The sequence below is a fragment of the Diabrotica undecimpunctata genome, chromosome 4 (assembly GCF_040954645.1).
Source record: "Diabrotica undecimpunctata isolate CICGRU chromosome 4, icDiaUnde3, whole genome shotgun sequence".
NCBI lineage: Eukaryota > Metazoa > Arthropoda > Insecta > Coleoptera > Chrysomelidae > Diabrotica > Diabrotica undecimpunctata.
The window spans coordinates 20,992,940-21,008,133 of record NC_092806.1 but is presented as its reverse complement, the minus strand read 5'-3'; the positions used below and the strand labels follow the sequence as shown (position 1 = coordinate 21,008,133).

At 33.7% G+C, this 15,194-nt stretch overlaps 1 protein-coding gene across 1 annotated transcript in view; it reads left to right on the top strand.

The window, feature by feature from the left end:
* ndl (serine protease nudel) overlaps positions 1-15,194 on the top strand; it is an 87,740-nt gene that overhangs the window by 34,352 nt on the left and 38,194 nt on the right. The window contains exons 6-7 of the mRNA XM_072528248.1: positions 1,516-1,995; positions 12,777-13,075. Coding sequence (XP_072384349.1) covers positions 1,516-1,995; positions 12,777-13,075 — 779 coding nt within the window. The remainder of the gene's footprint in view (positions 1-1,515; positions 1,996-12,776; positions 13,076-15,194) is intronic.

Genomic DNA, 15,194 nt, shown 5'->3' with positions numbered 1-15,194 from the left:
AGCCTAATGAGCCACACTCTTAAGATGAAGTAAAACTTTTTAATGCATTGATAATACTGGAGTGATTCCCACAGATGGGCTAAAGTCCATCTTTGTCAAAATATCTCAAACATACCTGCAATGCTAAAAAAATGCTCAGAACATCGATTAATTAGCCTAATGAGCCACACTCTTAAGATTTTCCAGAGTGCATCTAATTCTCACAACAGAATTAGATGCAAATGCTAAAGAGATCTCGCAGATACCCAATCTGGTTTTAAAAATACTATGGGAACTAATAAGGCACTTTTTGCGCTAAATATGCGCACAAACTCAAACAAGCAGTACAATAACACGCAGAATGGCAATGACTAAAATGACTTTTATGAAAATAAAGACATTCTTTACAATAGTCATCTTAAGTTTAAGGTTAAGTGCTATATTTGGTCTGCCTCGCTTCAAAACATCTTCGAGTGATCTGAAAATTCCATATAGAAATATCCAATTATGGGACATTTTTAACTCTTTGCCATTCTGGTCTCTACTCCCATATAGGGTCTCCTGTACCCTGAGAGTCCGTTGTCGGGGCTCTGCTCCGGTTCTTCGAACTCTGAGATTCTGTGGCTGGACCTTGTCTACCTTCTAAACTGTGTTTCATTTCATTTCCCATGTGAGAAATATCGATTATCCACCAAAGATGGAATCTACGAATCTAAGGCACCATGGCCGTAGTTTTCCAGGCCCTTCCATCCCATTAGGTGATAAAGAGTGGACATTAAAAGTATAAACAGAGTGGATTCATAGATGGGTGCTGAAGATACCTTAGACAGCAATAAAAAGTAATAGGGAAATACTCAGGAGGGTCAACAAAGATAGAGAATTGCTAAAAACGATTAAAAATAGGAAAATGTCTTATCTGGGACAGATAGTAAGGGAAAATCGATAGAGACTACTGCCACTGATAGGCAAAATAGAAGGCCGTAGAGATATAGGAAGAAAACAGGTTTTTTGGTTACATAACGTTCGTGAATAGACTTAGATATTTATAAAGTACAGGATAATAATTATTCCATGTGGCAGAAGATCGAGATGCCTTCGCAATGGTAGTCGCCAACGTAACAGTCTGCTGTAACTAGCCAAACTGAAAGCGGAACAGGAGATAAATCACTGGCAGAATCTTTGGTCACCGACAATTGTTGCGTAATGGGTTTCTTAAAAAAAAACTATTTCTACTGTATCGTGTTAACTGTGCCAGACAACATCTGCCGATTTTCCGGTAGAACGATCGGTCCGGCAGTTAATTTACCGATCTGCCGAAAGGGCCCTATTTTCTATCGAATTTCATTCTTCGGATGCTTTTACTCCAAACGTACCTAATTTCATACGTTTATCCTTCAAAGTACAAGAGTGGATTTTAAGAGAGCTTGCCTTAACTGTAGATAACAAAGTCAATGTACATTTTCTCTTCAAGAATATGTTTGGTTAATTAAATTTACCTTTAAATAAGATATTTTACTAATGTCCTGTATATTTTAGGTTTCCTAAAACACACATGGTAGTTACAACAAACAGCTACGATGGGGATTTCATTAACGTTCTTCCCAATAATGAAGTAAGTTTCGTTAAGAACTGCGTCCAAGACAGAGCTGCTTTTGTAGAATGTCCAGCGTTATTCTGCGGCATGAGGATGAATATTAAAAATCCTTACAGACCCCACGAGGTCGATATCAGCGCAGAAAATATGATAAACGATTTAGAAAGGATCGCCAATAAGCACTACGGGCAACATTTCGATGCAAAACTGTTCCGTTTACATTCCCTGCATCAAAAAGAGAGCGATCAGAAGCATGAAGACCAAGATCCTATTTTGGGAGATGGTAGAGTGGTGGGTGGTGATCCTAGTCAACCAGCTGCTTGGCCTTGGTTGGTGTCAATATATAGGAACGGCATTTTCCATTGTGGTGGCGTTCTAATACACGAATCTTGGATAGTTACAGCAGCACATTGTACCGACAGGTAAAACTAATTAAAGAGCAATTATTTAATTTCTTATAGATACTTTTTATAAAACCTAGTCATTTAAAAGTTGTCCTTGTTACCCAATGCTAATTTATTGTTTCGGCAGCATATACTGGTACATTTTGGACATAAAGAGAAGAATAATTCGCAAGAGTAAGGGAAAGTAGCCTAATTTCGGATACCATTTACAATTAGTGTCATATTTTTCACCTAATAACACATTTTAAACTTTTATCTACTCAAGAGTACTTGCAGAGTAATATAGAAACTAATTTTATTATCATAGACAATTTATTGAAAATCTTTTTTACAAAAAATATTGTTCAATAAAATTAGTGCTTTTGTATGTCAAAAATTTTAGGGCTCCTAATTTCGGATACCCTATCCGAAATTAAGACACCATTTTGTTCATCATAAGAATAGTTACACATCTTGACAAAAGTCGCAAATATAGGTTTTCTTCTTATCAGCATTGGCGCACATCTCATGACACCACTTGAAGCACTTTATACACCTTATCCACTTCTCACCGTGTGTATCTTCGGAATATAAACTGTCACAAAACATACATTCTGTGTCTCCATCTTCATCGTCTACATCCATATCAGAATCATCATCCAAAATAAGGTCATCACCAGGATGTGAAGTGTCACTACTACTCGATTCAATTTTTTTCTTTTGCTTTTTTTGGCGTGGAGTTTTTTTTCTGTTGACTTGATTTAATTCGTTGCTTATTTTTTGTTTCTTTTCTTTCAAAGACTTTTTTCTTTCTTGTTCGGCTACACTTCGTTCAAGTTCATCTTTATAAGGTGTACTAGTTATTATCCAACTAGAACCTTTTCGAGGATTTTTTTGTTTGTTTGTTTGTGAAGTATAACTGCAAGAAGGCAGTGGACTAATATCCTCAGCTCTTATCATAGTTGCCGTAGTTTCAGTTGCATTTCCATTGGATGATTTATTTGTTAAGTTATGTTTTGGAGGTGTTCTTTCGATAATGCTTTGTGGTTCTGGTCTTGACTGACCTCTTGTTGGTAATACTTCCCCATGATTTTGATTTATGGGTGGTGGTGTTCTTTCTCTTTGTCTCTCCATTATAAAATCGTGATCAGAAAAGTTATTTTTATTAAAAGGATATATTCCAGATTTGCGAAAACCATTCGCGGAAATTTCTGCAGTAGCACTTTTCAAATATGCCGGGCACATAAGCTTACAAATTTGATACGAGTTTATGGTGCGTCCAGGATTTTGCCTTAACCACATCTCAATTTGTTGCGAATAATATGTTTTAAATGGTGACATAAAAGACAAATCTAGAGGTTGTAGTTTGTGTGAACTGTGCGGCGGGATACACAAAATTGTAACGAAATTTGCACGTCCTGCTTCTATCACATCTATATTTCTTGTGTGGCTGTAGTGACCATCAAGAATAAGCAGCACTGGGTCTTGCTGCTGAAAAAATGTGCTGCTGAATCCAACCTGATGGATGGCAAGCTGCAATAGAGCCAGGCGGCGATCCATCTAATAATTCCACTTTCATGTTCTTTCTTGGAAACACGAATAATGGAGGGACAAACCCACCAGCAGCATTCATACAAAATACAACAGTAACTAATGCGCCTCTTTCAGTCGCGGTAACAGATCCAACCTGTTTTTTTCCTTTTAATGTTATAACACGAGTATTCTTGGACTGAACCGTTGTTATGCCGCTTTCATCAACGTTATAAACTCTTTCGGGGTTGAAGTTAACTTTTTCCATTGACGTTTCTAAAAGATCATAGAATCTGCTGACATTTTCTGGGGTAAATCCCTTAATTCGGGCTTTCGAGATTCCTTGTGGTTTTCTAAGGGACAAAACTGCGTTTCGCCTCATAAATCCCCTTAACCATTTTTTACCGGCAGATTCGGCATGGGCAAATGGATGACGAAAACCATTTCGTAAAGCTATTTGATATGCAAGTCTCTTGATATCAGCGGTCCCAATTCCGTAAAATCGCCGGTCCATTTCTAGGCAATACGAGACTAAATCTGCTTCCATTTCTGCAGAAAGTACTGGTCTTCTTCCAATTTTAACAGCAACCAACTGCTCCGGAGTTTTATTTTCTTGCTTAACATAATCTTCCAGAGTTGATTTCGGAACAGCAAATAACTTCGAGGCTTTAAGATACCCCATTTCCTTTCCCCTGACGGCACGGATAGCACGTATCATTCGGTCTGGATCCCATTGTTTATGTTTTTTACTTGTTTTTGGCATTTTCTTCTGAAAAGAAACAAAAGTTTTTATGCTAACATGATCATCAATTTAAGGTTCCTAATTTCGGATATCCGAAATTATGGGACTTGTACTATCCGAAATTAGGAATTTTTTATTTTTAAGGTTAGGGCTCTCTAATTTATATGTGATTAAAATCTGCTTTAAATTAGTAGCAAAATCAAATAAAACAGGTTTCTAGCTTACCCCTGCCAAAAGATCAAACTTCAAACAGGAATAAAAACACGAAAAAATAGGCTTTGAAATACGACCGAAAAAAAACTGCACAATAACGTTTGGTGGTTTCGGCACTGCCATCTAACGGGGAGCAGCTCTACTACCTAAACAATTTAAGATAATGTTCTCTGTGGTATTCAGCGTGACATACGTATAGGTTTCTGTTCGCAAATAAAGAAACTTTTTTAGATACACCGCTATCCGAAATTAAGACACTATCCGAAATTAGGCTACTTTCCTCTATATTGTTTGTGCATATCTTCGACTCCAGAGAATAGAATCGCAGCAATATATTTTATCAAATATATTGCTGGAAACAAAACAGAATAAATGTGGCATTACCTAATAATTGTACATCTGTACAAATGATGCAGAAATCTAGTAACTTTAATATCTAATAGACTTATCTAATAAATTATCTATTATATCTAATAAAATCTAATAAACTTAGAATAGACTAATAAAATTAGTATGTGCGCAGGCGGTTTTCAGAAAACTGTATTTAATAGTGTTTCAAACCAATTAAAACAAATTTAAAGAAATTCTTCTTTTTCTTTTAGTGGCATCATAACACTGGATGCGTCTTTCCTGTCTCGCTCTGCACTTTCATTCAGACCTCCCTTGTGCCCTTCGCCTGCATTGCCTACATTTATAGTTTTCAGTTTGGAACGGGAACATCGTCCAAGTGTAGCTGAATAAATATTTCGGCTAAGTACAAGTAATTAGGTAGTCTTACTTCAGATTATTTGTTCGACTTTTGGTGTATTTCTATTAACCGATGGTACTGTTTGTTGTATGGATTTAAATAAACTACTTCTTACTCAGTAGAAATGTATTACAATTATAAACAGTATATTTTTAAATAGTTCGATAGATGATACAATTACCATTTATTTGCTCTCTACTTTTGTATAAGAAATATTATAACTTACAGTAATTAATAGGTGATCAGTTAATACACCGGTGTGGCTGCTTTGTTCGGCAGTTGAAACGTAAGAGAGAGCTTTTTGTGTGCAATCTTTCATAGAGTTAAATTTTGGACAGCGCAGTGTTGCAGCGAGGGGAAAGAGGTAGGAGCATTATTGCAAGGTTGGATTAAGTCCGAAAACAGTTGGTCTTTCACGTAATTCAACCATACCGTTCTGTCTTTCTTTTTTTTTATCTTTCTAGCATCTTTAACTGTAATATTTTCTTTGTTGACTTTATATCATCTTGACATATCGTCCCAGCCATGACAGTTTCTGACTTTTAACAAATTTTACAATATTGTGCTCTTTATTTATTTCATTAATCTCGTCATTTCTCCTGATTCTCTATATACCGTCTTCCACTTGCACCGGGCCGTGTACTTTTCTCAGTATCTTTCTCTCGAATGAGTTGCGCTTTATCTTTTTTTTGTCATTACCTAGGTCTCACAAACATAGACTACGGGTCTAATTAATGTTCTGTAGATACTCATTTTGGTTCATTTCTCTAATTACTTCGACTATTTCACTCATCTTAAAATTTGCACATAATCTGACCAATCACAAACCAAAGACAGCTTGTGTTATCGCGAAAACACCAACTGTCTTTCAATTCTGATTGGTCTACCAGCTTCGTGTTTTCAACGACGTAACCATGGATACCGATCGCAAAGCAAAGTTTGACGTTTGCCAAAAAAATTATTGTAGCTGTATACGTCAAAATGAGTCGTTTCGGTGGTACTTCAAACGAAGTTATAAACCAAAACAATGAAGAAAATATACCGAGTAACACAAGAAAATCTAAATCTTATATATGGAGACAATTTATGATGTTCTGTGTGGATCGCAACTACAAATTAGATGCAGAAAATAACAACGAAAGACTAGCATTCATTCTAAAAGTTATAATATTATAGTTATTTATAGTTATAATAAATATTTCATGATTATGACTAATTGTGAATTATTCAAAAAATGGGTAGATTTGGGTTACCTAGATCAAATGTATTATTATTAAATTCCTTCCTCTCATTCTACTGAATTTTTGACCTATCACTTTGTTCATGAAATAGTCTAATAAAATACCACTCGTGATTTAATTTAGCTTATAAGTCTGTCTTTTATTTCTAAACTCAACTGAGTTTCTTAAAGAAAACACCACTCGTCCTACGGACTCGTGGTTTTCAAGCAACTCAGTTTCGTTTAGAAGTAAATCGACAGACTTATCGCAAAAATTGAATCACTAGTGGTATTACTATCGATGACATCACTCCATTATTAGCATAGTATGTACGATTCCCACTATAAATACGTGTATTAATTTTGCTAATTTCTTTTAAAATTCTTTTGATTGATTTTTGTATCCAGATATGTAAACGCCTCCAGACGTGGAATGATATAGCTTTCTATTGTCAGTATCTGCTTCTCTGGTTCCGTTAAGGTTTATTTGGAGAACATTTTAATCTTCTTGTTTCCTTGCTGGGTTTTTAAATCCTTTAACATTCCATTTTTATTTCGACCATTTTTCCGTTTTGCCACTGTTGCTATTTTCTGCCGCAATTTTTCTCCACAAAATAGTGGGCCAAAGTTCGCCCTGCGGTACCTTCTGACATTAGTTATGTCGGCCATCTTTTTGAGATGACGATATGGTCAATTTGATTGACTTCGTTGGTTTCTAGTATTTTCCACGTTTCTTTATGAATATCTTTTCTCTTGAAGTTAGTACTAACAACTACGTAATTATTTGCTGCTATGAATTGTGAAATGTGTATAACCAAACATTTTGTTATTTGTTTATTTTTCTCTGTTGCCCGCAGTATCCTATCTCCTTTTATTTGACACCTCGTACGTCAAAATCTATCCAATAGATATGAAGATATGATGTTGTGCCCTTTTGCTTATGTTCTTACCTGTCTTTTTTCTATGTCTTTGTATTCACCACCCTTTTCCTTTCATTTGACACATCACGCGCTTAAATTGGACCAATAACAAAGAAGATACAACGTAATGTCCTTTTTGCAATATTGTCACGTTAAATTTCCTATGTCTTTGTATTCTCCACCCCCTCCTCTTTTATTTGACGCCACATACGTCAAAATCGGTTCAATAACTACGAACATATGATATTGTGCACGTTTGCTAATGTAGTTGTGTTTGTTTTTCTACGTCTTTGTATTCGGCACTCCCTCTCCTTTTCAACGAGCCATCTTACGTCACGATCCGACGAGATGTTTTACCCACACCACAAAAAGAGACAAAAATGACCAGAATGAACCTTAGAATTCTCTTTAAAATTTCTCGAGAATCTAGGGAAAAAATAAATTAAGAAATTAAATAATTAAAATTAAATATATTAACGAAATTTACTCTTGTAAAAATGATTATAAATTCCTCATTTTTTCCCAGATCTGTGGAAAAATATTATTGTAGTCCCGTTCTGTTGCTGTAGTTTTACTAAAGTGAATAAGTTTTTATTGTAATTCCATTTTACTTAACTAAGTACATTTTTTGGTTAACCCTGTAGAAATAAATATTCGAATAGTAGATCGTTGCAAAGACAATAAGGAGACCTTTCAAATGAGGTACTCCGTGACCTCGGTTTGTATTTAAAAAACCGTATATTACGTCATTACGACAACACTGATGGCGTAATATCCAACACATATATAGCAATTGATGCCCATTCAAAAATTAAAATTGAGGTGTTTTAATAATTTTTAAAAGTCGTCTTTTTCTGAAATAATAAATTTATTCCATAAATTTCCATCATACCGTATAAATAAAATGAAAATGGTATCAATAGTAAAGAAACTTTCATTGTCATGACAAAACGAAGCCTATATTAGAAACTATGTTAATAATTTGTTATATATTATTATTCCATCTAGACTTCTAACCTAGTCGTTCATTTTCGAGAGTATATTTCATGGTGTATAATACTTGTAAGTTAAGACACCACCTTTATTTTATTCCGCGGCATGTCTTGTTTTATTTAGATAGTCGCGCGGCTCTTATCAAGCCGAGCACTCTCTTGGAATAACCAATTACCCCTGTATTAATATTAATGCCAAGTTTTCGACCAAGAACCCATGCCGATGTCGCTTATACCCGAATAGACATTAACCTGAATTTATGGGCCATTGTTGGACGTTACATTGACATTAAAAGAAATGGCATCCGCCGCAATATTACACTTTAATGACTCACTGCATTTGTGCGATAGCGATGCGACATGTCATGGTATGTAGGAGAAAATCTCGGTGTCTTATGCTCAAATTTTTCGACTACCTACACACTTTTTTATTATTTGCAGATGAATTCCATATATACTATTATTTTTTATTAACTCCTTTTAGTTCTTCATTAATTACCAGTCTTTATCTTTATCTCATTTCATAAAACTGTTTCAAAGGCAATCAGGAGAGATTAAGGAAATTTAAAACCGATAATATTAAACGCACTACAGAGGAAAAGAACAGCCTTAAAGTTCTACGTAGAAAGCTAACGAATGGGAAATTCGAAATTCATAAATTAAGAAACAAGCAAAATGAAATAATATCGTCGAAGAGTTACCAGGAATTATATGGAAGTAGACGATAAGATCAAACAGAAACACAAACAGCCATTTCAAAGAAGATCAAGAATCAACGTTTTGAACTAATGCCAGAAATACAGGTAGATGAGATTCGACAAGCGTTAAGAAAAATAAAAACTAACAAAGCCCCAGGGGAGGATCGAATTGTAATAGAAGCTATTGTAAATGGAGGAGATATTCTAATAAATAGATTAAGGAAACTGTTTAATCTATGTTTGCAGCAAAGAGAGGTATCCAAAGAATGGAACAATGTTATAACCACCATTTTGCATAAAAAGGAGATTAAACGGACCTAGAAAATTATAGACCTATTAGCCTGTTGAACCACATATCCAAGCTCTTTACTAGGCTACTTTACTTTACTAGGTTAGTGACATCAAGATTGGAGGAAAAAATTAGATTGCTACCAACCGAGAGAGCAGGCAGGATTCTGATCAAATTATGGTACCAATAATCACTTCCATACAGTAAAGATACTCATTGAAAAGTCTATAGAATACAACAAACCTCTTGTCCTCACTTTCATAGATTTTAATAAAGCGTTCCACACAATCGAAATAGATAGCCCTATAGAAGCAATGAATAACAGCAGGATTGACCATAGGTATGGTGAAATTATTTACAATATTTTCAAAAATGCCACTATGACTGTTAAGATACGCGATAAAACCCGACCAATAAAAATAAAACGTGGGATAAGGCAAGGAGATACATTGTCACCGAAATTATTCATAACGGCATTACAGTATGCCTTTAAGATGTTCAATTGGGACCACAGAGGAGTAACAATAGACGGCGAAAAGCGTAACCATCTCGGTTTCGCAGATGACATTGTCCTTATCACAGATAATTTAGGAGAAGCCACAGATATGTTAAATGAATTGGACTTTTCATGTTCGAAGGTGGGCCTCAGAATGAACTTGACCAAAACTAAGTTTATGACAAATATGCTCCCCAATAACCATTTAACTATCCAAGACAAAGTGGTAGAACTGGTGGGGAAATATACATATTTGGGTCATGAAATAAGAATCACCAGGGATAACCAAACATGCGAAATCCAAAGACAAATTACTTTACCGTGGGCAACCTTTGGAACACTGCGAAACACCCTTAGGGCCAATTACCAATTAGCCTCAAAAGAAATATGATATATGATATATATTTAAAATGATTTACTGTCATATCTGTCAAAATAACCTCAACTGTCAGCACAATGTAAATTTTAAATTCCAGTAAAATGTCGAATGTATTAGACGAAAAATTTTTTTTACAACAGTATGCTCGCTAAGGCAATGGTGACATTACTATCTCCAAACGAAAGAAAAATGATGAGGATCTGGTTTCACAAGATTCCATATAAGTTTGGTTGTGTTTATATATATATATATATATATATATATATATATATATATATATATATATATATATATATATATATATATATATATATATATATATCTATTGAGATGATTGGTGTTTAAAGAAAATAATTTATAAATTATATACTAGATAATATTAGATATAAAAAGTATTTGGTTATTTTAAGAAGTTATATACTAGAGAATTTAATAAAAATTATTTATGTGAGGGCATTTTTAAGAAATTAGCATGTAATAAGTGTAAAAAAAGTTTTATTTTAGTAATTATAATGTTGTAGATATATTTAAGTGAGCCATGTGACTAGGCAACCAAAAATACTCTTTAAAGTGACGTTTAAGTAATGATTACGAATATAAAGTGGGATTATAATAATATGTTGTTTAAAATGTGTAGTTTATTAAATTAGAGTGTTAGTTACTGATTTAAGTGTATATTCTGATCTGAAAAGCCTAAATGTCAACAAAATTATCAATAGAAAATTAAAGAATTCTCCAGAATACAGAATTTGACCTTTGTTTACGGTAGAACATTCTCGAATAATGTGGATCGAACATATACTTTTTCCAGAACATCCATATAGAGGAAATAGAACAAAATCGAATAGGATTTCTTACCAGATGGTTCTGGAAGATTGAAAAGGTATAAATACTCGGTGATTTGGATTCAAGATGGCCAGTTTTAGTATGAAAGTTAGTTAGAGTCAGTCAATCAGTTACAGTAAGTTCAAGATAGTCAGAGGGTCCAATTGTTCAATATAGTGAGTTAAATGAAGATTAAGAAACAGTATAAAGAAAATATTATTGAAGATTAAAAATTATGTTATGTATAAATGGTGATTGGATAATGCAAGAAGTATTAATTGAAAATTAAAATTATATAATATATTTGCTGATTGGATATTGGTATACTGAAAAGAAGAATAAATATAAATATATAATATATTTGGTGATTGGATATTGGTATATTGAAAAGAAGAATAAATATAAATGCTGTTTGCTGGTTTGCTTGGTGCTTTATAAATGCTTAAGAAGAAATATATTTTAAATTGGTGGAAGCTGATAATTGGAAAAAGTAATTTCACAAAAACAAGGATAACCGAAGCACGAAGACATTGAGTGGTGATTAGAATCTATATAGTGGAAAACAGTTCATTTAGGCATTCAGTGACAGAAAGGTACAAAATTTTGTTAATATAATTTAGTTAGTGTCATAACAATTTCAATTTTGAAGATAGTTTGTTTCAATTTTACATTGTCTAGGTTAGATATATATGTGTGTTTCATAATAGATATAATAAAGATAATTTAAAAAAGTACTTACAAACTAATTCTTTGAGAACCGCGATAAAAACCCTATATATTATATTATTAAAAATACTCATTGCTCATCATTCACAAATAATACATCATTACACTATATTTATACAGTGCTAGTCAAAAGTCCGTTCCCCCCTCGTATCTTTTGAACGGTTATTGTTATAATAGTAAAAGTTTAAAGGGATGTAAGTAATAAACAGATGTAGGCTTCTCAACTAGTCATAACAAGTGACGTAATAGTGGTAGATGACGTTACAGCGCCACTGTGACAGATAATTTTAAATGGGACCTTATGGCAAGTGCTACCTCGTTTGAAAGGTATTAAAAATACTTATTCTGTCATAATAATTTTGTTTGAGTTTAAGCTCATTTTAATTAAATAAATATTAAAATTGTAGCTTCTTATTTAATTAATAAATATTTAACAACCAGTTTATATAGTAGGTAAGTGTTCAAAATGTGCTCCATCTACTTCCTGACAGTAATGCATCCTATTTCCAAACTCTTGCCTTACTCCTTCAAATGTATCTGTGGAAATTGCCCCACATTCTTCAACAATTCGTTGTTTCAAAGTGTCAATATTATCGGTTGCTGTAGCGTAAACTTTAGATTTCCAGTACCCCATAGAAAAAAATCTAATGGTGTGAGGTCCGGTTACCGAGCTGACCATTCTATCGTACCTCGTCGTCCAATCCATATACCACGATATTCCTTATCTAGGTAACGTCTTACTGCACCATAATTGTGCGCAGGAGCAATAGGTTGTTAAAACGTTATTTCCAAATTTCACTATTTTAAGTATAACCGTTCAAAAGATACGAGGGGGGAACGGACTTTTGACTAGCACTGTATATATGTATAATGTATATGTATCTATACAAGGAGACTTTGTACTTGATATAAACCACCAAGCACCATCACTATACATATTGTTAGAAGAAATAAATAAAAATATTACAATATGTTTACAATATAATGCGTTATATTCTTATTTTTTTTCGTGCTGATTTTTCTTTGTTGCGTAATTTTTTCAGATATTGGCAATTCTACTTTGAAATCCAAGCAGGAACGCTACGAAGATTCTCATTCGCTCCAATGGAACAGCACAGATGGGCGACTGTTGTTATCAGTAATGAAAACTACGATAGAGGAACACTTAAAAACGATATAGCTCTCATGAAACTTTCGGCACCAGTAAGATTTAACAGATATGTTCGACCATTGTGTTTACCATCAGAGTTAACGGCCGGGCGAGACTTTACTTCTGGACCAGCACCTGGTACTATTTGCACTACAGTCGGATGGGGTGCTACAATAGAACATGGAGCTGACCGTAAGTGTTAAATTTATTACATAGGAAGTACAACTGAAGCTTTTTTATTTGATAATTTATTTCTTTTCATTAATCATTCAATAATATTTGCGATTCTGATTAAAATTAGGCTGAAGTTATTTTATCATTATCATTATCAATGGTGTTACAACTCTTCGTGAGTATTTGCTGCGTTTACCATGGCCTTCTATGTTTGTCAGTCCTGTGCCACTATTTTCTATATCTCACTCGGATTTTCTCCAGATCCTCCAGACTTCATCTTTTCAGTTACAGTATTACTCCACACCAACTAACATTGTAACAACATAACTCTAACTAACGTTGGGAGCCAATTATTTTGGCTCTCTCAGATCTAGGACGTCTTATCTTAAATGCAAATCTGAAAAATGAGTTTGGCAGGGACAAATAAAACATGATATTAACTAATCATATCTAAAATACATTAAAAATGAATTCTAATATTAATAAAAATACAAATCCTGCCTAAAAAGCTGTATAAAATGTGAAAATAATATTTATGGCAAAATGTATGGTTGGTTTCACGTAATTAGATCATTTGCTGGCTTCAGGCAGTTGGAAATATAACTCGTTTGCTTCATGCAGCTGAATATAGTGTTCACTGTAGTTTTATTTGAATATAGATGAAGCAATTTCAGGCCATTTTACTGCAGCTTACTCTTTGTAGTGCATCACGTAGTTTGGGAAGTCCCACCCAAAAAAGGAGACGAGAAAAATTTTAATTAACACCTAAAAAACTAAAATAAAGAACCTTGTGTTAGATACAGCAAAAATTTGAAATATTTTCTTGGTATTAAGTATTGCAATTTACAATTTTATGAAAATACTTGCAAATGGTAAGGTTCAAATGAATATAATTATTATTAAAATAAATTAGGTAAGTTAATAAAAGGTCCTAGGTACATAAACACTTAATAAGGTTAAAACGAAACATGGCTTCGAGGGCAAGTTATGTCAAAAAGAATATCATAATAAAATTATCAAAAAGGCGCTGAATATTGGTGAAATATTAAGAAATCAACTTACCCAATGGAGATTTAAGAACGGAAATGGGATTTGAAACTAGAACACCACTTTAAATCGACAAAAAAGATACATATAAAGAATTACCCTTCAATTATAAGTAAAACCGACATAAGAAATTAACAGAAATTGGAATAAAATAATTATTTAAAGAAAAATAACAAACAGGCGATGTTTATACCGTTTTATGTACGTAACGGGACAGGATCCCTACTTTATGTACTACACTGTTCGCCAATATATTGTCCGTATGCTGCCACTAGGAGGCACATACTTGGTATGGGATACACCGATTAAATGGATTTTACTTTAATCGTTTAATTACAAATATGCTTTTTGTTATCCTTTCTATTAATCTGTATTAAAAATGTGGTGTTTTGATTTAACTTTTTATATTTATAAATAGGATATAACTTTATCTGATCGCTTTTTTATACCGGGTGTGCCTCAAAAAACGGGAAGGTTTTCAATATTTTTTAAAAATCTGTAGAATGACACCAAACCCGACCCCCCCCCCTTCCAATCCCGCTGGGGGGGGGGTAGTCAACTTTAAAATCTTAAATAGGAACTCCTATTTTTATTACAGATATGGATTCGTTAAGAAGAAATAAGTAACTTTTATTGGAGATATTTTTTTGAATTATTGATAGATTGCGCTATATTCAGAAAAAAAACGGCGTTATAATCGGAAAGAACGATTTATCCTGATACCCTAGGATAATTTTGGAAACCGTCTATCTCGAGAAATGCACTTTTAAATGAAAAACCAAAAAACATATGTTTAATATTTTTCAAAAATCTATCGAATGACATCAAACGCACTCCCCATTTTTGGTGTGTTTAAAAACTCTTGATCTGTATTTGTTTTTCTGCGATTAAGTGCCGCAGAAATGTCCGGGCGAATCCCGGTATAACGAGAAGAGTATATATATAAAAACTTGTAGCAGGCCGTTTCAGGCCCATAGCTTAGTAATTCTCTTCCATCTCTTTCTGTCTCTAGATTCTTTTCTCCAATTTTCTATCTTCTTTTCTTGTAGATCTTCCGCAACTGTTTCCGTCCATCTTCTCCTCGGTCTGC